This window comes from Haemaphysalis longicornis, unplaced genomic scaffold, assembly GCF_048455015.1.
Source record: "Haemaphysalis longicornis isolate Haplotype H1 unplaced genomic scaffold, Haemaphysalis longicornis Haplotype H1 scaffold_371, whole genome shotgun sequence".
Classification (NCBI taxonomy): Eukaryota; Metazoa; Arthropoda; class Arachnida; order Ixodida; family Ixodidae; genus Haemaphysalis; species Haemaphysalis longicornis.
Window position 1 is genome coordinate 45,104 of NW_027526356.1, and position 19,184 is coordinate 64,287.

Sequence of the window (19,184 nt, forward strand, 5' to 3'; positions counted from 1 at the left end):
TTGAGGCGCGAACGCACGAGAACTGGCGAGACGAAGAGCACTCGAGAGAAACCTCCACGAACGCTGGTAAGAGTGTTCTAGAAAGCCTAGCGGTGCCGGCGGGAGCGATAACGTCTTCGCACGGCTGTGTTTTGCTGCCCTCAATCGCCGGCCCAACGCCAGCTCAAGCAGCATCGCTGTTAATAAGAATGTTCACTTTAGAGGGGAACTTGTTCCCGTCAGCAAGCTAGTCAAAGTGAGCTTCAACTTCTTCGTCGCTTCACTCGGCCTCCAGGCGGCCCTGAGCCTTCTTCTCTGAGCGGATGATGAAATGCCCCGCCGATTCACTGAGCGAACACAGATTTCGCTTTGAACCTTACGTTCATAGAACTGCATACTACATCTTCTACGATATGATCAATTAACACCTCCGGACGACATATTGCATGGACGCTGCGTCGATTTCGTTAGTTTGTTCCTGAGTTTGCAACCTGTAAAAGTCGAAATCATACATTTTTTCAACACTGTCCACACTTTTCATTTAATAGAATATCCTCACTTTAGTAATACATACGCCTCGGAGAACCCGGACTTTTTAACTTCAGGGTTCTACTTTGTAAGGAGACATAAAGGTTCTGCTAAACCTTTCCTGCACGCTGTCTCCAAGAAACTATAAATAATTGCGTTGCTTATTCTTATATATTTCTTCATTTCAACGTAAATATTTGCATAAGGCGCTCAAAAAACTTGTCCAGGAATTAAGAGATGCCTCCTATTTTGTAGTTATGCATTTCTTTTTTTGCTTCGCTTTCTTACTGAATGCGTTGATTTTTGTTGCTTGTTTTAGTTACTTACTTGGGCAAGTTGTTTTGCAGGGGGTGCTGTTTGGTTCTGGAAAAAATGCAGGGTGGATTAAATCTTCACTCCAGCTTGAGGTAGACACTGTTTTCTTTCTTACTGAAAATTCTTTAGCTACTATTCTTCACAGTGTTTAGTTCGAGTGGAGACCCAGCAACGATAACAACAAATTTAGGACATGAGGGCCGTGTTAATTTATGTGTTTATAGGTTAGCTTTAGTTCATCAAGAACAAAACCGCGCTACAATCTCTGGCAACTGCCTTTTTATGAGCGTATTGTCGTTTCATTTCAGTCGAAACGGCACTAAAGCAAGCGTGAAAAATTGAAGCATAATTTGGAATCGCGACTTTAGCGCTTGGATTCTGAATTTCTCCACTCGAGGCTCCAGCGGAGGAGAACATTGAAATCGATTTCCCCCTGCATAAACATTGCGGAATCCTGCCTTCAGCCGAATGGAAGGAGCACGCGGAGTGGAGGAGGGACTTATAATACGGCCCTAAGTGTTTGAGAAGAAAATCAAATGTATTGCGCTTCCCAAAAGCCTCCATCTAGCAGCAACTGATGTAGCAATACAACCTCAATACATATTCCTAGCACAGCTCCCATAAAATATTTTTACCTCTTCTGTTGTGGCGGGGAGGTTCTGCCCCGTCCAGGTCATTGAAATTCCATATCACGGTTGATTTTAGATGCGACTGCATCTCATTCACTCGCCTTGTCCATGCAGCGTCGGCGTTGTTGTCATCCGCCCCTCCCCCATTTTCCTCACCGCGCAAGCTGCACTCTCCGCCGATCAACCCCCCTCCTCCCCGATGCTCCTCTCTCGTCCACACCCCTCCGCCTACACTATAAAAAAATAATATTTAGCGGGACCCGGTTTCGATCCCACGACCCTGTGGGCGGAATGAGAGGTACATGTTGCTCTTCCCACTTCGCCACAAATTTTTTTTTTCTTTATTACATGGGAAAATACGCTCAGACGTTGCAGTACGACGAATACAAGCAAACAAAAGAATACCCTGAAGTTATGAGAAGCAAATATACATCAAAATTCAGGCAAACACACACAAGCTTTCAAAAGAGGGAACCAGTCAGGTGGTTGGTCAAGCGAACTATACCCACTATGTACAAATGCCACAGTTTCTCGGAAATAAGACTTAGTTTATCTTGGTGGCTCAGCATGCCTATCACATAAGCGGCATCGCCACAGACTGTACAAACCAATCAACACGAACATGTCATAAGGTGGCTCACAAGGTTAGTCGAATGGCAAAAACCGGATAGAGAAAGGCGTAATATCCATGTCTTTTTTGAGCGTTCGCTGTAGAATGTCCCAGAAAAAAGACAGCATCTCTGCAGTCTACAAAGCAGTGATCAATTGTCTCTGGTCGAGTACAGAGCCGACAGTCTGTCGACCAAGCTATAAACAGACCCCGATCTTTCATCCAAGTTTTAACAGGAAGCGTGCAAGTGTGTAATTTAAAGAAAAATGTTTTAACACCTGCTACGAGCACGCCTTATATCCTTGACTCATTCAAACTACGTCAAGAAGCTACTGATACAACGCATGATGGGACAATGCTTAACACTTGCAATAAAAGAAAAGAAGCTCCCACTTACAGCAACAATGATGGAGTAAAGGTCGTTACGACAGCGAAGCCCCAAGCACACCACTTAGAGATCAACCAAGATTGGCCAATAAAACATAATAATAATCATAAAACATAATAACCATACGCGTTCCCCACACGTTTCACGCGATTTCAGAATCAATCCAACGGAAACACCAAGTGAACCCCACGATGCGTCGCATCTACACAGGGTTTCCCTCGCAGGGAGGTGGGCGCAATTTTATTATTCATGGTCAACTTCCCTTAAGCTCACTACAAAACGAAGGGCACTCCCATTGACCCCCAACCACTCCTGTCCTTCGCTACTCAAGAAGCGAACCTTCCATCCGAATTTTCTTACTCCGTCCCTCCACCGAGTACTGCCTTCCCTTACCTTCTAAACTCGTCGCTCTCTAACCACTGTGTTACCCAGGTGCCACACCAGTTGCCTTTTTGCCTTACTACACGGCTAGCTCAAGCCCATCTTTTTCATAATTTTAATTATGGTGTGTTGCACCCAAGTTTCTTCCCTAATCCAGGGGGCTTGTTTCCTGTCAGTGAACGTTACTCATGTTATCCTTCATTCCATGGCCGTTGATATGGAACGTTCGTTCAATGGCCCGTTGAGCTCATCGATAGATAGATATAACTTTGTTAAGGAAAGGGCTGGCTCAGAGGCTTATAACGATAGTAGGGCGGGAAAGAAAGGGGTAAAATTAAGTCCGTTTCAGAATGTCAGCCTCGCGTGCGAAGTCCCAGATGGAACTCAGGACTTGGGCTGCATGCCTGTACTGTGGTGGCGAGATCCAGTAGTCGTACGTCGGAATTTGGTGGCGATGACGCGGGCGAATAGTCTCAAGTCCCGGACCCTCCCACATAAGATGCTGCATAGTGGGGCGGACCCCAGATAGCATGTTCGACAGGTGACGTCGTGATGGGAGGGCTCAATGTCTTCAGTTTGCTGGGGTCCATGACGAGGGTTGCAGGCTCGCCATTTAGCAATGACATCAATGAGTGCCGCACCAGCTCGAGCCTTATGGATAAAAACCTCGACTGCACGCGGCAGTCCGCCCGGTAATGTATGGGGGTCAAAGGGACCATTGCGAGGAGCACATGCCGTCCACGTTGCTTCACGAAGTCACGCTGGTTCTCGGGGTCCTAGAGTGGACGGACGATAGTGAACCTGTGTTCCTGTGACGGCAAGCGGGATTTGAGAAGCGCGCTCGCCAAAGCGTGAGCGGCCTCATTTCCGAAGCCGCCCGCGTGTCCGGGAACCCAGGTCACATGTACATCCACGTTGTTTTGTACGGAAAGTGCACGGCAACTGCTCTTAATTTGATGAGTTAGGAAGCCATGCCGTGGAATCTGCTGTAGTTTTTTGATGGCCTGAAGGGAATCTGCGTAAATGCTGAGGCGCTTCCCTGGGGGAAAGGCGCCTTGAGACTCTTGTTGCGATAAAGGTCCAGGGCCATATGAATAGCGTGCAACACCAGTTCACAAGACGTGGGGCACTCCTGATCATTCTACTGGAGCACCAAGCCACGGCGCACGTCACATTGAGGGTGGTAGAAAGAAATGCCTGCGCGGTGGGTGGTAGAATCCCAGGAGGCGTCTGTGAAAATGGCCCCAGGATCGGCATCGGCACGGGCAGCCTGAGCGAAACGCTGGAAAGCATGGGACGCTTCGGTACTCTTTCGGGTAATAGGATTGAGCCGGCAGACATTTTCATCCTCTCATGGTGGAATCTTTGGAGGATTGTTTGGCAGGTCGGTATAGGGCACGGGGTAGTCCAGCAATAGTAAGCGTTGACCAGAAAGAGTCCATGTGCGGCGCCTTGAGTGATTGCGCCTCCACTGTTCGATTGTTGAAGCTATTGCAGGAATATGTGTGAAACGATGGAGCTCTTGTACACGCGCGTGCCGGTGAAGGCCCGTATTAACAGGCATGGCTCGGTGCAACACCTCTATTTTTTTTTGAGCCTGAGTGAGGTCAAACCCCGAGGCTAGAAGTTCTGCTAGTAACATGCGGGTGACCTTCGTACCCGCACCCCCACTGCGATGGGAAATCCTCTTAATGAGGTGAAGGATCTTCATCCATGTAGGCGTGACCTCTTTAAGTCATGCGTGAGCATCCCCTTTCTCATGAAGTAGTACGCCCAAGATGCGAACCTGGTGAGTAGGTGATCTGATGATTAGTTGATCCCCGAGCTTCAGACTCACTTTGTCTCTTTCTTCCTGTGACCCTCCTAGGAGAATGCACTGGGTTTTCTCAGCCAATGGGTACATGCCAGTTCGTAGAAGGTACGCAAATAAAGCATCCAGGGCAGTTTGAACGGCAGTTACTGATTGTTCCGTTGTGGCATTCTGCCCTGGGTTAGTCCAGATGGGGATATCATCGGCGTATATAGTAAAATGAATTCCCGTAGCGTGATCGTGAAGGCAATTTTCAAGCCCTCTCATCATTAAGTTGAATAAGGCTGGTGAGAGGATTGCCTCTTGGGGCACTCTACCCTTTTGTGTAGTGACGTGGTTGGCTACGCCCGCTACATATTTCGAATGTGCGGTCATGCAAGAACGCTTTTACCATGTTTACGATTCGTGTGCCAGGACGAGCTTCTTCCAATGACTGAATGATGGCTTCGTGAGAGACTGTGTCAAACGCCTTGCGAAGGTCTACGGAGGTTGTCGTGTGTGCAAAGGTTTGGTCGGAACCCCGTTTGCGCTGGATGGAAATGAGCGCATTGTTCCTTAAGGTGGTAATTGAGAGATGTAGGAACCATTTTTTCGAGACGCAACTTGTAAACGTTTTCTTCCAAGTTGTTTAGTAAAAAGCCAAGTTTCTTCTCCATACTTCATCACCGTCAGCCTACATTGGTCGCATACTTGGTGCAGTGACACCCGTTGTTCACTCCTAATTATTTGGGAGTGCATTTCTACTGCACGTCCCGCCGTAGCTATTCTGTGCCGGAGATCTTTACAGTGATTGGAATAGGCCCTAATTAGCCTGTCTCAGATCGTTTTACTCCTCTACTTGTTCTACCTTCTAAAAGGATGCTTCTAAAAGGATGCTTGCAGCGTGATTATTTATCATTTGCTCAGATTTATTCACATTTATTTCTTTTACTAGTCAACTCACTGAATGAATGAATGAATGAATGAAAATTAGAAAGTGAAAATGAGAAACACCTCTACCGGAAGTAGCGTTTTTTAATGGGAAATACCGGAAAGGGCAGTGCAAAAGGTATGAAGGAAGGGACCACCGGCCGGTTGCTACCACCTGACTCTGGACATGATACAGAACCTTCTTACTGCGTAATTTTCATCCCTACAACCGTATATACCTCACGATACTCAAAGAGCTCAACATAACTCAAATTGCATGCTTCTACTTAAAGCGCGGCTTCGCCTAAACAGTATAGCGTAAGGGCTACAATTATCTAGAGCCTCAGCTCTGAGGAGCCAGTAATACTGGTGTGGTGCGCATTACGTCTCCCAATACTTCTCTCTCTTTATACCTCCAGGACATCCTCAATATTACACCAAAAAATCCCGTCATAAAAAAACTCTTCTTCCGAAAGAACGAAAGGGAGGTGTTCTACAGCGATCTACGCTGGCTGCATTTCTGCGCATACAGCCACTCAAATGAGTATCCATGTACATCACTGCGAAAACATTTGTTTGCAAAAAGCCAACAACAATTTTGTAAGTGACTTACTTCTTGACCGTTGCACACATCCCACTTGCTGCCATTTACGCACTGAAATTGAAATAAATAAGAAGCCGTATATCAATAAAGTTTGTTTTCAACCAGATAAAAATATTACATTGACGTCAGCTTTTTTGATAACTTAGTAAAAGCGAAAAACATTTGATTTAATGCCCGGGCGTGCTTATTTTGAAATGCCAAATTATTTTACAGTTAACCCTGGATGTAACGAACCTCTATGAAACGAATTCGTGGATTTAACAAAGATTTTCATTTCTCCATTGTCAGCCCCATTGAAACCGATGTGTTTGCGACCTCTTTGTAACGTAGGCATTGCGACTGTTAACCTTCATGTAACGAATTCTCTATGCTGATTAGCTATTGTTTTCTGCACGTTTTCTGAAAAATCGGCTGGAAAAGTGCACTAATTTAGTAAATTTCGCCCGCACCGCAAACTACTGTGCCTTTTCACGCGTGAGTACGGTGTGGGTTAGGTGCGAAGCCTGCCCGTCGGTGTGTAGTCGCGAGTCTCCACTGCTATGTGTCGGGTCGGTTCGTCGAAGGTAAAGTCTGCTGCTAAGAAAGGAAAAGTTTTGTATTTCCAACACAAGTTCGGAATTTCAAATGCCGTCTCCGCCGCCGAGAAAAAAAGAACGTAACCTCCCGGTACAGTATACCAGCTAGCACCTTACCACCAATTTTGAGTGCGGCAAAGAACATCAAGTTGGCGAAAAGGCGCCCTTTCACCCCAAATTTGGTGCTTGAAATGCGTTAAGTCCCCGAAAAGTGTCGAAAGGCAAAAGTGATACTTAGGTTGCGTTTCTGAATACGGGTGTGAGTGAGATTGTTTCTTTGGAGTGCCGTGTAGTGACTGAGCTCGTGGGAATGCAGCAAGCGTAACTGACGCAGCTTTTTAAGGTGGAATAAATTTTGGAAGGGTGAGTTCACCGTCACTTATTTCTAGCATTTCGGTTTCGTTTCTGCTTCATACACGCAAATCTTAACTCGAGGCCTGCATGCAACGAAAACCGTTTTTACTAAAAATTACGAACTTTTGTCAACTTCATTATATCCAGGTTTAGCTGTATTTATATCAAACGACAAAACTAACACAATGACACTCAGAATTTGCATTGTGGACAATCTTTCTCGGAGGGTTTATGCCCAAGTGTTTTGGTCCGCAACATACTTCATAATAAGGAAATAATGCAGATATTGTCTATAGAAACCTGCATGATGGAAGCGTCCTGAAATTGGTAAATGCTTTGTAGGTACTTTCTGATAAAAGAATCAGTAGCAGCCCCCCTGTTTCACAGTTTGCTAAAATTTTGTTAATTTTCGAAGGGCGCATTGATATCCAGGTATGACGCATGCCTTCCTGCTGGCTGGGTTTTCCTGAACTGAGCTCATTTTGTCTCACCCGTATTTTTTTCTAGCAAGTGCCACGAAAGCTTGTGGACACCACCCGTTTTCCAACAGCCAAAAAAAGTCCGCGGGCCACTTAATTCTGACTGCGCGCTTTCACGGTGAAAGCCTCGTGATACCTATCACCAACTCTCTCGCTGAAACATCCCATTTGCATCGCTCTCTTGGCTTGCTCTTACTCGTGCTCTGGCACGTGATGCTTCGACCGCCTTCTTCTGTGCTCTGCATTTATGCGTCTCTTTCTTCCGTCTCGTTCCTTTGTTTAACAGAGCACATTATGCAACCAAGCTGGCTGGCACACGCGACTAAATCACCAGCATGTGCTGTGCAGCTATTCTACTCTCGTACCATCACTTCATCACTTCTCAAAGGCGTATTTGCAAGCGTATTGCCTCCTGCCTAGACCAACCAATAAATGCGGAAGGACTTGGTTTCACGTATGAAATGCCAGAAAATGGGTGTCTGTGTTACCGTGACAAATGCATATGCATTCATCGTGATAACGTATACTGCGGAGGTATAGTCCGGGGCCTGAAGAGGAAATTTTCAGTTCTAATTCATTCCACCCAAAAATTATACGAAGAGGAATAGCGGAAAATTGTCTGCGCCTTGCTCTAGAAAAGTCTTGTGAACACAAGGTCGGCACTATAGCGTCACGACACAGGTCAAGTGCTTAAAAAGAGCAGGTTTCCCTTAAGAAACCATTGGCAGTGTGGCGGAGAGCCTTGTCGCCGCAATAAAAGCCGTCAGAAACATATCTGAGGGAAATCAGCAGTCTGGAAGAGTGAGACCAGTGGTGGTCCCATACATTCATAAGCTTTCGAAACATCTAAAAAATGTGGCGGCAAAATGCGGAGTGTCCGTTTCGTTTTCTGTTACCCACAAGTTGGCGCAAATGTGCCAGAAAGACAACTGCGAAGCAAAAAGACCCGAGTGCTCGAAGAAGCGCGCCACGCGTCATATGCCCTGCAGTACTAGTGCAGTCTATCATGCTCCGCTTCCCTGCCGTAAATATTAAATTGAACAGACCGGGCGATGGGTGAACGCCGAACTTAGAGAGCAGCGCTCAGCAGTATTGCCTGTAAATGGAGGGGGGCACTTGGCCGACCATTGTCGCAGGTGCAAAGGCACTCCAGCATAAGAAAAAAAACGCACGTTTTGCGCAGTTCAAACCGCCAAATCGAAGGTAAAATCAAGGAGGCATATTGCACTCGCCGCGAATGCGACGCGTGTATCAGTACCCGATCAGTGGCATTGTCAACAAAAGAACTGTGGTTCCTAAAGCAAAGATTAACTCGCACTGCTCGTTTCTCTTTTCGTTCCTCCTGGCACATGCGCCGACAAAGTAGCGTGCATGTGTATTTTTGTAAAGATTTCAGTTGAAGTGTAACGTTCGTCCTGCGGTTTTCTTCCTCTGGTGTTATGTCCTTGCGCTAGTACAATGTATTCAGTATTCTCTATTCAGCCTACTGGACAAAAGATAAAATGAATTCCTGAGCAAGATGTTTATATAGACAGAACATTTCCAGTGCACTAAATCTTTAACTATGCTCAATATTTTCATCGTTCTTCAGCAGAAGATAACGTTAGGCTTATTTGAGTATGAACGTCAATACCTAACTGGAATTTGCAGTGTTCTTTTAATTATTAGTACACGTGCTTGTTTTTTGCAAGATAAAATTTTAAAAAATGGCGCGGCTAGCGCTACTGGTGAAGGCTGTAGAAACAGCAGAGCTGGCGGCACCTCTTCCTTTGTCGAGACCCGGCGGTTGCACCTCGCATTTATTTACGAACTTGCCGCTGCACGTTCTTAATGACTGGCAGGCCCGCATCGTTTCGCCACCAGGCCTTCACATCTCTCCCAAAGTAGACCACGTTAGCACGCGCTAGAACCCGCGGCCAATTCCAAAGCCAACGCCCGGGTTACGAACCCAAAGGAAATGCTGCGCACATGGATTGCGAACATAGCTAAATTGGATAGACGCAGGTTTCACAATGCGAGGGTACCAGGACCTTAGAGATGCATGCTTTGTTGAAATTTCGACGGGTGCGAAAAAGTCGTTTTTTTTCATGTTTCTAAAAAAATATGAACAGTTGAAAAACGACTATTCCGCACATATCTATAAAAGACTCGAAATAATTCTTAAGGTGGAAGCCTTCGATGCCTCATCAGACGAGAAAAGTTTCTGGACATTACACGAATGAAACCAAATTAAGGCCGCTGTAAAAAGAAAATAAGTAACAAATATATACACACAGACCTATTTGCGTTGGAATGGCAATTGAACCCGGGTCGCCAGAGCGCCAGTCAACTGCGGTAACAACAGCACTAACCGTGTGCCATGCCACAATGGAACAATCATTATCCGGCTGCGTGTCACATGATACCTGAGCGTGATGGAACCGCAAACACGGCGCGTATGAAGAAGTCTTCGATAATCGCTGCACTTCGCCTTCAAATCACTTAAAAGCCTAAATGCCCGATGACTTGTTCTGTTAACACTGAAACGAATATAATTGCTGCACGCTGCATCACAAAAATCCCAGCGGAGCTTTCGCTCTCAAAATCAGCGAATGATTTCACGTCAAGGCATTGTTATCAAAAAGCGTTTTCCTTACGCAAGATTGGTCGCATCACATCACATTTCTCCGGACAAGCTCTCTTTGTTTTTTACTGAAAGGTACACTACGCTACCTCGCGGGGTCTTCGCGGGGTGACCAGTTTGGATCTTGAGAACTAGAGGTCAAACCACACTCCCTTCCGCAAGCGCCCAGAACGGAGCAGTGGCCCGGTGGCGGGGACAGATAGGCTTAATCAGGGACGAAACCAGCGCGAACTTAAACAAATACAAAGGAAGCAGAAGCCGTACGAAACCTAGCCAACGGCCGGATCAGTTACAAGGCAGCCAAGATAATCGAACGAGTGGTTGTGCAGGAAGAAAGAAGAGTGGAAGTAAGGTGAATCCCTGCGCACGCGGGTGAATGCTCTCCGAATACACCCAACCACAACGAGACGGCCCACAGGGAGGCGCGCGCTATTACTCACCGCGCTCCCAATGTGGAGAGTCGTCCCGAGTGCGAATGGTGGTCGGAGACCAAGGACCGAGCGAGAGGCTATGGCGAAACACTCAAGAACATGCGGCTTTCGAGACGGGCGTACCCGCCGCCACATCGGTCTCTGGGTCGCGATGAAGCAGTGTGGCTAAGAAGACTCCAGACAGCGTCGGTCATATCACCGGCAGCGTTACATCAGATGTTCCCTTACGAATACCCCGAGGCCCTGTGCAGTGTGTGCAAGAAGGGACCGGCCAACCGGTGGCACGTTATGTGGGACTGTGCCACCGAACCGGACAGTGCCAGTTTCGAGAAGTATCCAGCGAAACTTCAAGGAGCCATCGAGTCAGCCAGCAAGATAGATCAAAAATGGGCCATCCAGCAGATCTTCACCGCGCTTGAAAGGCATGGGCTCCGGAAAGGAGCTAGTGCTCAGTAGGGCTGCGAAAGGGGATGCAACGTTAGGCCGCGTTGAGGCGGAGCCGTAAATCGGCCCCCGCCTACTTCAGGATCTTTGTAAATAAAGTCTTTTCCAATCTAATCCAAGAATACAAGGACAGCCGCTGCTCTAAAAATAAAGTTTAATATGAAGAAGGGTGGTAATATACGCGTAACACAAAAGAATAAAAACATTGCGCATCAGTGAAAGAACTTTACAAAAAAAATTGAAGCCGTTCCACTCAGTGTGGAAGCTATCGGAAGTGCAGAGCAGTGTTCGCCATAATGGGCTGTAACGCCATTGTCCGCTCACTCCTACCACCCAATGCAAATTAAATTTTCCGCCCACGCAGTGCTCCCGCACCCCGTGCCTGAAACTGCGCCAGGGAGTTCTATTCTTTTTGTGCTTGCTTTAATTTTCTTTTCTGCAGCTGCTTTGCGTAATTTCGAACCCGTATTTTCTTTCTTGCGCGGCTGCGGCCTTTCTGCTTTATTTCGAACGCCCCATTTTTTTCTGGCACGGTTAAAGCTTTTCTGCGGCATTTCGAACGCGCCATTTTCTTGCGCGTGAGTTTCGAACACTGTAACTATATAAACCACTTAGATTTCGAAGCCTCTGGGGTACGCCTCGACGACAGCGCTACAACGGAACTCGCTGTTGCGTTATTTGGGTCCAGCAAGCGAGCTACGACGACAAGGCGAGCGCCTAAAGTGCTCTGCACTTAAAAGCCACAATGATAACGCAACTAAATAGACACCGGCGACAGTCAAGGCCCACGCAGATATGCAATCTCTTTGGGATGAAGACACACGCTTGCTTTGATTGCAGGGTTTAACGGGCCGACGCAGCGCAGGCTATGAGGCGCGCCGTAATGGAGGGCTCCGAATTAATTTTGACCACCTGGGGAGCTTTAACGTGCGCCGAAATCGCGTACACACAGGATGAGATCGAGCGAGCAGAAAAGTGGTGGATTAGAGTACTGTGATACTGTGAGGGGAAGGGTGGTATGCCGAAGCCGCGCGAGACATGCGCGGCTGCGGCGATGCGCTGAGATAAAGCGAGAGTAGCGAGCGCCGCCGTGCGTTCGCTGATGACACGAAGACTAACTAACACAAAATAAATACTGCGTTTGCCACTGCAGTATAAATAATGAGTAATATGTAAAGAGTAAAAGTAGTGTGAAACCATGGACATACGTCTGTCTGAAACTGTTTGGTAAACATATTTTGTACAGTTGAAACAGCTAAACAGCTTCGTTCAAATTCCGAATGAGGCAGCATTGTAATCGTCAGCCATTTCTTTTATTGCTATCGGGGGAACCAATACAGCGAATATTCCTAATTAGAAGAACGGAGGGGCTCTCGAATACAACGTCAGACTATGCAATTGCATAGTATAAACCATCGCAGATGCTAAAACCAGTTCCTTAAGGCAGCGTCAATCATTAGTGGCTGGTAGAAATTTAAAGGGGTATTCAGCAAAATATCACGCATCTCAATGTGCTATAAGGAAGAAGAAAACGTGGCGCAGACCAGACGTAGACGAAAGAAACGAGGTAAGACATATACTGGTGCCTGTATATGTCTTACATCGTTTCTTTCGTCTACGTCTAGTTTGCGCCACGTTTTCTTCTTCCTTAAAATATGTACCAACTAGCTCAGCAACAAGTTTTGTTATCTCAACGAGATACACGATATCGTAAAGAATCGACGTTTTATTTACTGGTATTCTCCAGAGTAGCGGTGTGAAAGGTAGTTTGAACTCGCTGTACCGTTCTACCACTCTCTATGCAACTTAGTACATTCACAAAATGACGCCAAGGGTTCCGTATTGCTGCCACCATTAGGTGAGGTGTGCCTCCCCAAGTACCGTAAGAAAGTTGCAAGGAAGTAAAGTTGAACAATCTAACATAACAGTATAACAAAGCAATTATTTATACCAATATATAAAATTGAACAAATATCGATGGGCAGTTGGTGTTGCGTAAATAACTTATCAGGCTTAAAACAGTCGCAGAGGGATTCATTGCCGAAGCACAACAATAGACAGTTTGAACGTTACCTTTGAGAGACCAAGTGGATCAAGAAACACGGCACTAGTACACTTCACTTGTTCAGTGGAAGCACCTGTGAAGGCAAGAAAATTTATAAGACCCCAGCAAAGCACCCTTTGCATAAATTTTAAAGCTAATTCCTTGGTCACGAAATTCCATTTGTTTTATTTGCTATAGCACGAAGAAAACGCAAGAAATTTACTTACATTGAGCTGTGCTCGATTCCAGTGCATAAAAAGTAATGATCAAAGCACAGGCAGCTCTAGTCGCGGATGTCCACATAGTGGGTTCAGCTGCACAAGAGTGCAATAACATGTTTTTAGTTGTAACCTCAGTATGTTCTCCGCAATCGAAAACTTGCGGAACTTTTTAAAAAGTACAAAGCAATCCAGGTTTTCACAGCGACACTTCTCATACAGCTTGCTTGTACCTTCAACACAACGCAGAAGAGCCTACCAGAACCCAAGAAAAATATGTACTGAATTTTTGATATTATATACTCATCCTCCATTAGGTTTGCTTTGCGCTGTCCGAAAATTCTGAGTACGCTGGACGATAAACTCTCTTTTTAATACAATGTATTAAGTAATATATGAGGGCAAGACCAATTTAGGAAATTATTTGTTCGCTGTTTATTTCCCACTTTTTGATTTCCCTGATTTATCATAAATAAGCATCCTGGCACTATTTTATGCATTGTTTAAGCAAGAATGTTACGTGTGTTGAAGTGATCAGCCAACCGACATCCTCTGTGGCCACTGTTCCCGGTTCGCAGCACAGAGGGAGCGCTTCTCAAACATACGCAGCAAACTGGGTAACCACTTGTACACATACAGTTTATTTTGAATCATTGATGCTGCCCGTTCAGTTTTCAATGGGCTACAAAATCCTGATTTCGCTATTTAAATGTCACAGACTTCTTTAACGGCTGTAGAGGCATTCCCGGTGCATCATTCATTCACTCACTCAAAAGATCTGCCTTCTATGTTTGTCCTCGTTTTATGCGTGATTTGTCTTTGCCCTTACCGTACTCACAATATTAGTTATTCTCCCTTTTTTAGACATACTCTATCTTTCAATTAAACTTTAGCCCTATCTGCGTGTGAGGTTCCCGATCGGATGCTTCCCGGTCTAGCCTGTCTGCATGCCAAGCCTCTTAATTTTTGCTTCCTGACAACTATAAAAACGCCAGCCTCCTTACCAACAGCTACTAGAGCTCATGTGATGCATCATTAGCGTAACTCCAACTTCACTGCTCCAGAAAATCCTACCCCGGAAATTTCTCTTCTTGATCTGAATGTGAACGATTTCACAATTCATGCCAGTGTGTGCAGGTGATCTACGTGGTGTGTCAGCCGCTTTTTTTATTCCAGAAAAAGCAATAGTGCCTGACGTACCGAAGACAAACATCGCTTTGCTGTGCAGGTAATCATTACTCATTGAAATACTAGGTTACCTCGATTGATCATTTCACTTCCCTACAAGCATTCTGTTTCAATTGCGGCTGCTATGTTCTCCCAAAAGAGGCTCCACTAGTTACCTTCGAATGTTCCTCATGTTTTCTGGAGCTTAGTTGTGACGCGAGGTCCAATAAGCATGTCGGTTCAGTGGCTACCGCGATGCCCTGTATAGCGACGGATCACAGTTTTGATTACTGGAAGTGGTTTATAGTACGTTGTAGCAAAATAAAATTCTCATAACTACGAGAGTTCACCGTACGTTGGATTCTCGTATATTGTAAATTAGTTCTTGCTCCTGCCTAGTAGGAGGCCTGATAGCATAGGAGATGCCCAATTTTTAATTCCCGTCCCTCGCCGCCCAACAAGCGTACACCCTTCGTGGACTACAGACCGAGACCTACTGCAGTAAAAGCTCGTTAATTCGAACTCGAAGGGGACCATAAAATTGTTGTAATCGCGCCACACTGCGCGGGAAGAAGACAAATAAGCCACCTGTGGACTCGTCGTCGCGAATTAGGCGCTATTACGCGTTTGTGGCATGTGATTTCGTAAAAAATGTTTCCTAACTAATAATGGCATGCGCCAGAGCACTGGCGCCATTGGCGCGGCGCCCTCTGTTGAAGAAAATAAGCTGTTCCAGGAGCGTAGCGCGCGTGCCACGCTGTTTTTTTTTCTGTTTCGTTCTTTTGCATCTATAGTAAATTTGGTTTGGTTTGGATTTGTAGCCCGTTGTAATCACTACGGGCCGACGTTTTCTGAGAGGAGCGATGGAAATCAGGGGATCCCAGTCCGAATTAACCGGTATGGATACCGACGCTTTCGAATTATCTGGAGTTTTCTCCCATTGATATATAAAGGGCTGTGCCGGGACTAGAGCTTCCGTTCGAATTAACCGGAAGTCCGAATTGACCGAGTTCGAATTAACGAGCTTTTGCTGTACAACCAAATCACTCTATCCCATAATGTGGGGCGTCGGGTGGGAAGAAACAAGGGGAAACACTTGCCTCTTCCGACCCGACTATCAACATAGTCACACGCCTCTCAACGCCTACCAGCTCGTCTTCTCCTTCCCCCAACACCCACACCCCCACCCCTCCCCTCCCCGTCCCATGAGCAATGGGAGTCCGATCTGACTAGCTCCGCATCGGAGCGCCAGGACGCTTTGGTGCGGCGCGCCCTGGAGGCAGCCCGGAGAAGAGGCCTCCTGGCCTCAACAAGCAAACCACACCCTTCTACCCCTTCCCTTTATTCTCAATAAATGGTTTACCCTCCATACACCCGTCCATGACGGGCACAAGAGGGGTAGAATGCGTGATGTACAATGACATAGCGTTATTTTGCGTTGGGTAACCATTCAGCAAAAAAAATCTTCTCTGAAATATCAGAGCTCTAAGCTTCAAACATTCTTTACACTAAGCGAAAGTGTCTTTGTGCCGTTTCCCGGTGGTTTTGTGGTGTTTGGGATCACTTGGGGTCGCATCGGGATCATTGCAGCACAGGACCCGTGGTCTACATAGTTGGCTTAGGATTCCAACTTCATAAGATACTTCAGGCTTGGTCAGGTACCCGCAACGCTCTTTTGTTCCCAACAACCAGTTGAATACTCGTACAAGACCCTCAACCAGGCAAAATAAGTATGAAAAATTATACTTGCCAACTTATCTCAACACGCAGCTCCCGAAACCTAGTGAGTCACCAAGTGCAGAAAGCAGGTTTGCGGGCTTTTAAAGAATGCGGGCATCTGCGGCAATAACGTTTGTTGTTTGTTTACTTGGTGCTTTTTTCCGCGTGTTTCAAGTCTCGCTAAAGGTTATGGCCGACAGTTCTGACCGGAATATCGGAGTTGAAGTGAGTAAAGCAGGCGCGCATGCTTGTTTGTCTTACTCTTTCGGAATTTCGATGGACGTCAGCAAGGACAGATAAGTGAGTTTAATTTTTCCAGCCGACATACCGGCGGAGCATTCTAGGGGTCTTTACCATCCTATTTACATTCTACATTTTCATCCTCTATAACTTACGAGACCTTTCCCTTTCGGCAGGCCTATGTATGTTCTCTCAATTTTCCTGGGATTTCTGCATCTTAACAGAAAAGCGTTATTTTGCGGTTGGGTGGGCTAGGCACCGTGTCTTCCTGCCGAGTCTTGCATGTTTGCCATTGCGCCAAAGGCGGCCTCATCTGTAATTCACTATCATGAAGTTATCACGAGAAATAGCAAAAGAAATCATTTCTTGCAGATTGCTTTACCGACGGCCTAAACGTACATCAACTGCATAACTGTTTTCTCTGATTTGCCGATACATCAGAAATTTCCAATCACACAAACGTACAAACGTCTTGCAGTCTGATATGCAGTGAAGGGTTCCGTGGCTTCACGATACCACCGTCCGCCAGGTGGCGACTTCGTCAAATGCAAGGCAAGAGAATGAAGCGGCCTACAGTTAAAACTCGGCTATACTTTCTGCTGTGAAACACCACATTGTGACCGCAACTCTTATTTGCCTAAAAAAACCTCAGCTGTTTTGAAAAGCTAGCCAGAAAGCACTAATAGCCTTTGTACGAACTAGACGTTCATTTCGCATTCTGTAGATAACTAGAGGCAGTGTTTTCATGGCTTTCTATAATTGAGATGCTGAGCATTTTTTGAAGTGCCCTCCGCATTGCTTTAGTGGCTACGGAATCGCGCTATTCGCCACGGTAGTCCTTACTAGATTATGAGCTTACACGCAAACAAAATGTCTGTGTGCTCACAATTTAGTTGCGTGTCTAAATTGACCTCCATCATTTCCCTGCGGCATGCTAAGAAGTCATGGCGCTGCTTCGGTGCAGAATGTACAAACTTGTTCTGACATTTCTTGAAGAGGCATTTGACAACTGGAAAGAAACTCAGAAAACAAACGCCTTATTACACTCATATAAAAACCTGAAATCAAGCAGTCCAAAATGCCCTTAAAATACAACTCGGACTTTTTATACCAGCCGACGTCAATGGAATAAATTTGCTAAGGGAGAGCTTGGAGCTGGCGGTATATGGTATTCGTGTACACAGTTGCTTATTTCGAGTTCAAGCCCCACTGTTCTTGTTGATATATCTGGGCATCGGAGGCGATGATCTGGGCTGGGTCACAAACCACTGTGTCTAATTTGTGAAGCAAATATGGGGCTTTTATGTTGTTTTTAGTTTCCTTGCGAAAAAAATCCATAGCGCATGTGGGCGGGGACATGAAAACAGAGACACCACACAGCGCTACTTCCAACTAGTTTTTATTGAAAGACACATAAATATATATCCACACTTTTCGCCAACTTAACACCATTGCCCACGTGTTGCAGCCATGCGAAGAAATGCAGCCACGGTGAGAGGGCGAAAATGGCGGATATATATTTAGGTGTCTTTATAATAAAAAAAATTGGCCGCGTATCTGCTCCTTTCGTTGCAAATGCCGTCAAAAGACCATAGTCTTTATCGGCTTTTGCGAAGTTAATGCCTCCCTTCGCTTTCCCGCTCACCTCTCATGTTGTTCCTCTTGCGTCGCGCTCCTCCCAAGGTAAAGACGCCAAAGGTTTGCTTAAATCATTTTAAATTGTCCGCGTTCCACTGCTCCAAACCGGGTGTCTCGATGCGAACGCTGCCGTACGGCAAAGACGCGCGTTAATCGAGGCGCCCTACTTCAACGTTTATAGAACCACGTTTTCCTACGACACGTGCGTTGCAAGCAGAACGTGGAACCTATCTATTGGAACCTTGCGTAACTGTTGCCGGTTGATTTCTTCAAATGGCGCCAGAAGCTATAGTGCCGCGGGCGACAGCAGGCGACGGCGGAGTGAATTCTTTTTCTGCAGTTGATGAAGTATTTATTTTCGAAAAAGTTCAGCCTGTTTGATTTTTTTATAAAGGAACACTGCAAATATCACTTCTGTATTGATTTGTTGTCTCATATTTGCGTAGTGTCTGGTTCTTCTTCAACAATGTTGACAAATATGAACATTACACCGGACATAGACGTGTAGATTTAGCTGTGACTATATAATGCTATTGCGCAGGCATTGTTTTGCTTTGGCCGGGTGGCTGAATCGAGTCACAGACAGACAGACGGACACACACACATACAGACAGACAGACCAAAATTTCTGGGTTTAAGTAGCCCAAGAAAGACTATCGTCTTTAAAAGTTCAGGTTGCGTCTACGTTTGTGTCTTAAGACGTAAAACGCGATAGCGTTACGTTTCCAGGGAGCGTTTTCCAACGCAGTTTCTGTATTTGAGATCTATGCTTCACGAGGACTGAAGGTCAGCGAAGAGAGAAGGACTAGTAGCGAGGTCTTTTATTCGCCACGGCCGAGGAGAGACAAAGGCCCTCTGCGCTTCTGTGGTTTGAGATGTGAGCGTCAACGTTTGCAGCTGCGGGGTGTTGGTCATTTTCAGCTTGAAAGTATTAATGTCGGTGTCTCAAAGCGTTTATCATTAGATGTGCATGCCTGACGAACCCTTTTTGCTTTTTGCACCGAGAGAGCGAGAGAGAGCGAAGGCCTCTGCTACAGAAGAAATAGTTCGAGGTAAGGAAAATAGGGTAAAACGATGGTAGGGGCCTCACGTGTGGATC

The 19,184-nt window shown here is 46.0% G+C and overlaps 1 protein-coding gene across 1 annotated transcript in view; it reads right to left on the reverse strand.

Annotated features, from left to right (window-relative positions):
- The window catches only part of LOC144178015 (uncharacterized), a 28,202-nt gene extending 14,789 nt beyond the window's left edge, over positions 1-13,413 (reverse strand). The window contains exons 1-4 of the mRNA XM_077705558.1: positions 13,331-13,413; positions 13,133-13,197; positions 6,163-6,204; positions 835-870 (exon numbers count right to left, since the gene is read on the reverse strand). Of these exons, the coding sequence (XP_077561684.1) occupies positions 835-870; positions 6,163-6,204; positions 13,133-13,197; positions 13,331-13,406 (219 nt within the window). The 5' untranslated portion in view covers positions 13,407-13,413. The remainder of the gene's footprint in view (positions 1-834; positions 871-6,162; positions 6,205-13,132; positions 13,198-13,330) is intronic.
- Positions 13,414-19,184: the final 5,771 nt, after the last annotated feature.